Source organism: Bactrocera dorsalis, chromosome 4, assembly GCF_023373825.1.
Source record: "Bactrocera dorsalis isolate Fly_Bdor chromosome 4, ASM2337382v1, whole genome shotgun sequence".
Lineage (NCBI taxonomy): Eukaryota > Metazoa > Arthropoda > Insecta > Diptera > Tephritidae > Bactrocera > Bactrocera dorsalis.
The window spans coordinates 43885360-43888854 of NC_064306.1; the positions used below are offsets into that span (position 1 = coordinate 43885360).

At 35.5% G+C, this 3495-nt stretch overlaps 1 protein-coding gene across 1 annotated transcript; it reads left to right on the top strand.

Annotated features, from left to right (window-relative positions):
* Positions 1-322: 322 nt before the first annotated feature.
* LOC125778118 (homeobox protein Hox-B4-like) lies at positions 323-1330 on the top strand. Its single transcript, XM_049454542.1, has 2 exons — positions 323-512; positions 596-1330. The coding sequence occupies exons 1-2, from the start codon at positions 483-485 to the stop codon at positions 1244-1246; spliced, it is 681 nt and encodes a 226-aa protein (XP_049310499.1). The 5' UTR covers positions 323-482; the 3' UTR covers positions 1247-1330.
* The last annotated feature ends 2165 nt before the right edge of the window (positions 1331-3495 follow it).

Here is a 3495-nt window from a genome sequence, read left to right on the forward strand (position 1 = left end):
ACTTGTGTCCGCAAACGAACCTTAAAGAACTAACACTTTTCCAGCGACTATTCTATTCTTCAACAAGGTCATTGCATAAGAAAATTTGAGACATAAGTGAACCATTGATTAGAAAAAAGGAAAACCCACACAGTTGTGGGAATCTATATAATTTTTACCAGAAATTCGCAGGTAATCTATGAAACAACAACAACAAGAGGTAAGCGAATAACCTTGAATAAGGGATGAACGGCTTAACTACTTCTGTTTGGCCAAAAAAATAATTAGTTCGGAACACACAGAGGTAATTTTAAATAAAAGAGAACAGAACAACAAACTTAAAAGCGCGTAGTTGCTGCAGGTAAAAAACGGAAACAAAATACTTTGGTATAAAAGGCGCTGACCACTCTTTCTGAAGGCATAAGCAAAGCAACTCTCGAGGCGCAAAGATCTAAATCTTAAGTATCTTAAATTTCGATAATTATTACAACAAATTAAGAAAAATGATTCCCAACACCACGTTTCCAGCATTCGTAAGTAAAATACTATCTTTGAGAACTTTAAATATTCAATTTACCAAATATTAAACTTATCTTATTATTTTTATTTATTTCAGGGACAATGTTGTTATGAAAACGCACCACCAAATGCGTATGGACGGTATAATGTATATGGTAATATACAGCCAACATCTATCTATGGTAATCCACATATACATCAAACTTCTTCACAATCACCGCCTACAACACCTCCACTGACAGATAATGGTCCGTATTCACCGGCTACAACAATTGCAACGGATAACCGCAACTATTCGCGAACAGTATATACTCGTGAGCAAGTGGCCGAATTGGAGACCGAATATAGAATTTGCAAGTTTGCCACAGGTCCTCGTAGAAGACAAATAGCGGAACGAATAGGCGTGGATGAGTTAAAAATAAAAGTATGGTTTAAAAATAGAAGGGCCAAAGATAAGAAGCGTTCGGCGATCACCCCTTCTAATTCCGAGGAAAATCGGTTGTCTTCTGAAATATTGGACTCTTCAAATAATCCCAACGAAGAAGCATCACCAACTAGCCAAAATTCATTAAAAAGGATGAGCGACGACATTGATGACTTGCTGCAAGCATTTGAGGACTATATTCGGGAAAAAAATGAACTACTACAACCGCCTTTAAAGAAACCTAAAGTGGAAATATTGGAGCACATGATATTCAATCCAACTACAAATTGTTGGGTTCGATACGATTCTTTATGTCCGATGTGAAAATATGATAATTTCCTTGTTTATATAATGTGATAACTTAATTAAAAATGTTCAATAAATCCTTTAAGAGAAATTATTTTATTCACTAAACTGTAAAGCTTTTATTATTTAATTGACATGAATTTTCACAATTAAAATAAAGAACACTAATTTTTTTCTAAAAAGCAATAATATAAGTATATTAGTATTTGAGACACTCCTCGTTTTGTGAGGCTCTAAAAGTGAATTCTTCGATTTTTACTATGCCTTATTTATTGATCAGAGAAGTGCGATAATGCACCATCTCATACTGCTTATCCGTGATCATTTCGCCATATTTTCAACTAATATCGGGCCGCAACCAGATTTACCTTCATGTGACTTCTGGCTCTTCAGCAAATTCACTTGACGACTCCGAGAACACCGTTTTGACTCAATTGAAGATATGAAAGCTGAACCGAAGAAGACTCTGATGGCCATCACGACGGATGATCTTTCCAAATGCTTTGATGACTGGAAAATTCGTTGGCATAAGAGTATTGCAGCGGGAGGGAATTAATTTAAAAGATATGAAATGGACAAAATTCACCTTTCAGTTTAATCACAGTAGTACATATATTTTTAAATGCGTGAGCCCGGTTGCGTTAGGTTAGGTTAAGTTGGCGATCCTAGCAGGGATCTCATTTGGACAGCATATATTGTGGGTCCGTGCTGGCATTTAAGGCTTCTAAAGGGTGATTTTTTAAGAGCAATGCGGCAATTTTGCTTATTTACGTAGCCATTCAACCAGAAATGAGCCTCATCGCTGAACAAAATTTGTCGATAAAAAAGCGTAAAACACATTTCGAACCGAACACTGATTTTGGTAATAAAATTCAATGATTTGCAAGCGTTGCTCGTTAGTAAGTCTATTCATGATGAAATGTCAAAGCATACTGAGCATCTTTCTCTTTGACACCATGTCTGAAATCCCACGTGATCTGTCAAATACTAATGCATGAAAATCCTAACCTCAAAAAAATCACCCGTTATTAAGTCCTATACTAGAACGCAAGTTGACGACGGGGATCAAAATTTCTCTATTTTGATGTGAGTGGGGTACTTGTTACTTTATCGGCTATGCACTTTTCAGTGTTTTCACTATGACTGGGAACCCAATCGAATATATTGAATGAGGTTAGAGACTCCTTCACTAGCTTTGTTATGATTACACACAATAATTGTTAATCAATTTCATTTTTTTTAATTTAGTGTGAATTACAATCGATTCCATTAAGTCTGAATATAATATTAAATGGCATCGACGACTTCTTTTGCACGGACGAATTCGATGAACTCAATTTTTGAGTACTTTTTCCACTGAATGAAGTCGTATGTCATGAATAGATATTGATTTCGAGAGCTTGAATAGCAATAAACCAGCAAAAGACCAATGACTTCAAATAACACCTTAAGAACTAGTCGAATGGTGTTAAATCAAAACTCCTTGGAGGTCGTTAATGCCACAATTTCTTGAAGTCATCGATTCCTCAAACTTTTGTCGAAATACGATTGCTGCACGTTTTGCGTTGCATGTATCCTCATCTTGTTGGAGGCAGATGTTGACAGACCGATGATTCTACCATACCAAAAACCACATCTGTCAATTTAGGTGATAGTGTTTGGTCATGAATAATTTGTGGACTTTCTTCCAAGGAAGATAATTTTCTTAAAAAATCGGTGTCGTTTTCAAGATGTTCTAAGGTAAAGTCAGCAAATTCACGACGTTTATAATTGCTTCAGTTCTTGAGCGAGAACAATTTTAAATGGATAAAAATAAAACTTTTTTGACAAAATCCGGCAAGTTGCGATTTAAAAAAGTTCCAATCCTTGGAAACGTCTTGGAATCCACAAATTGCAATCTTCAGCAACACTTGTCTTGACTGAACCGCAGAAATATTTTCATTACTTTGAGCGGTTCTTTGTCTTATTAGCTCAGCTCTTAGGCATTATGTAAAAAGAATGTAAAAAAAATGAAAAACTGTCGAAACGACACTCAGCGGTCGTATCCTCCGTATTGGAATACCCTACATAGATATGTAGATGTTGGCACATGTTTGCGTTAGCGTTCATATTTACATATGACAGTGGTATTCACCTGTCAACCAACAGCAAATACTGACAATTGTACATATGATTTTCTACAAGTGTAATGAAAATTGACATTTCTCTGAATAAGAGTGACAGCAGTTGGATTGATTTGGAAGTACAAGTATAAAAAAAAATTAATA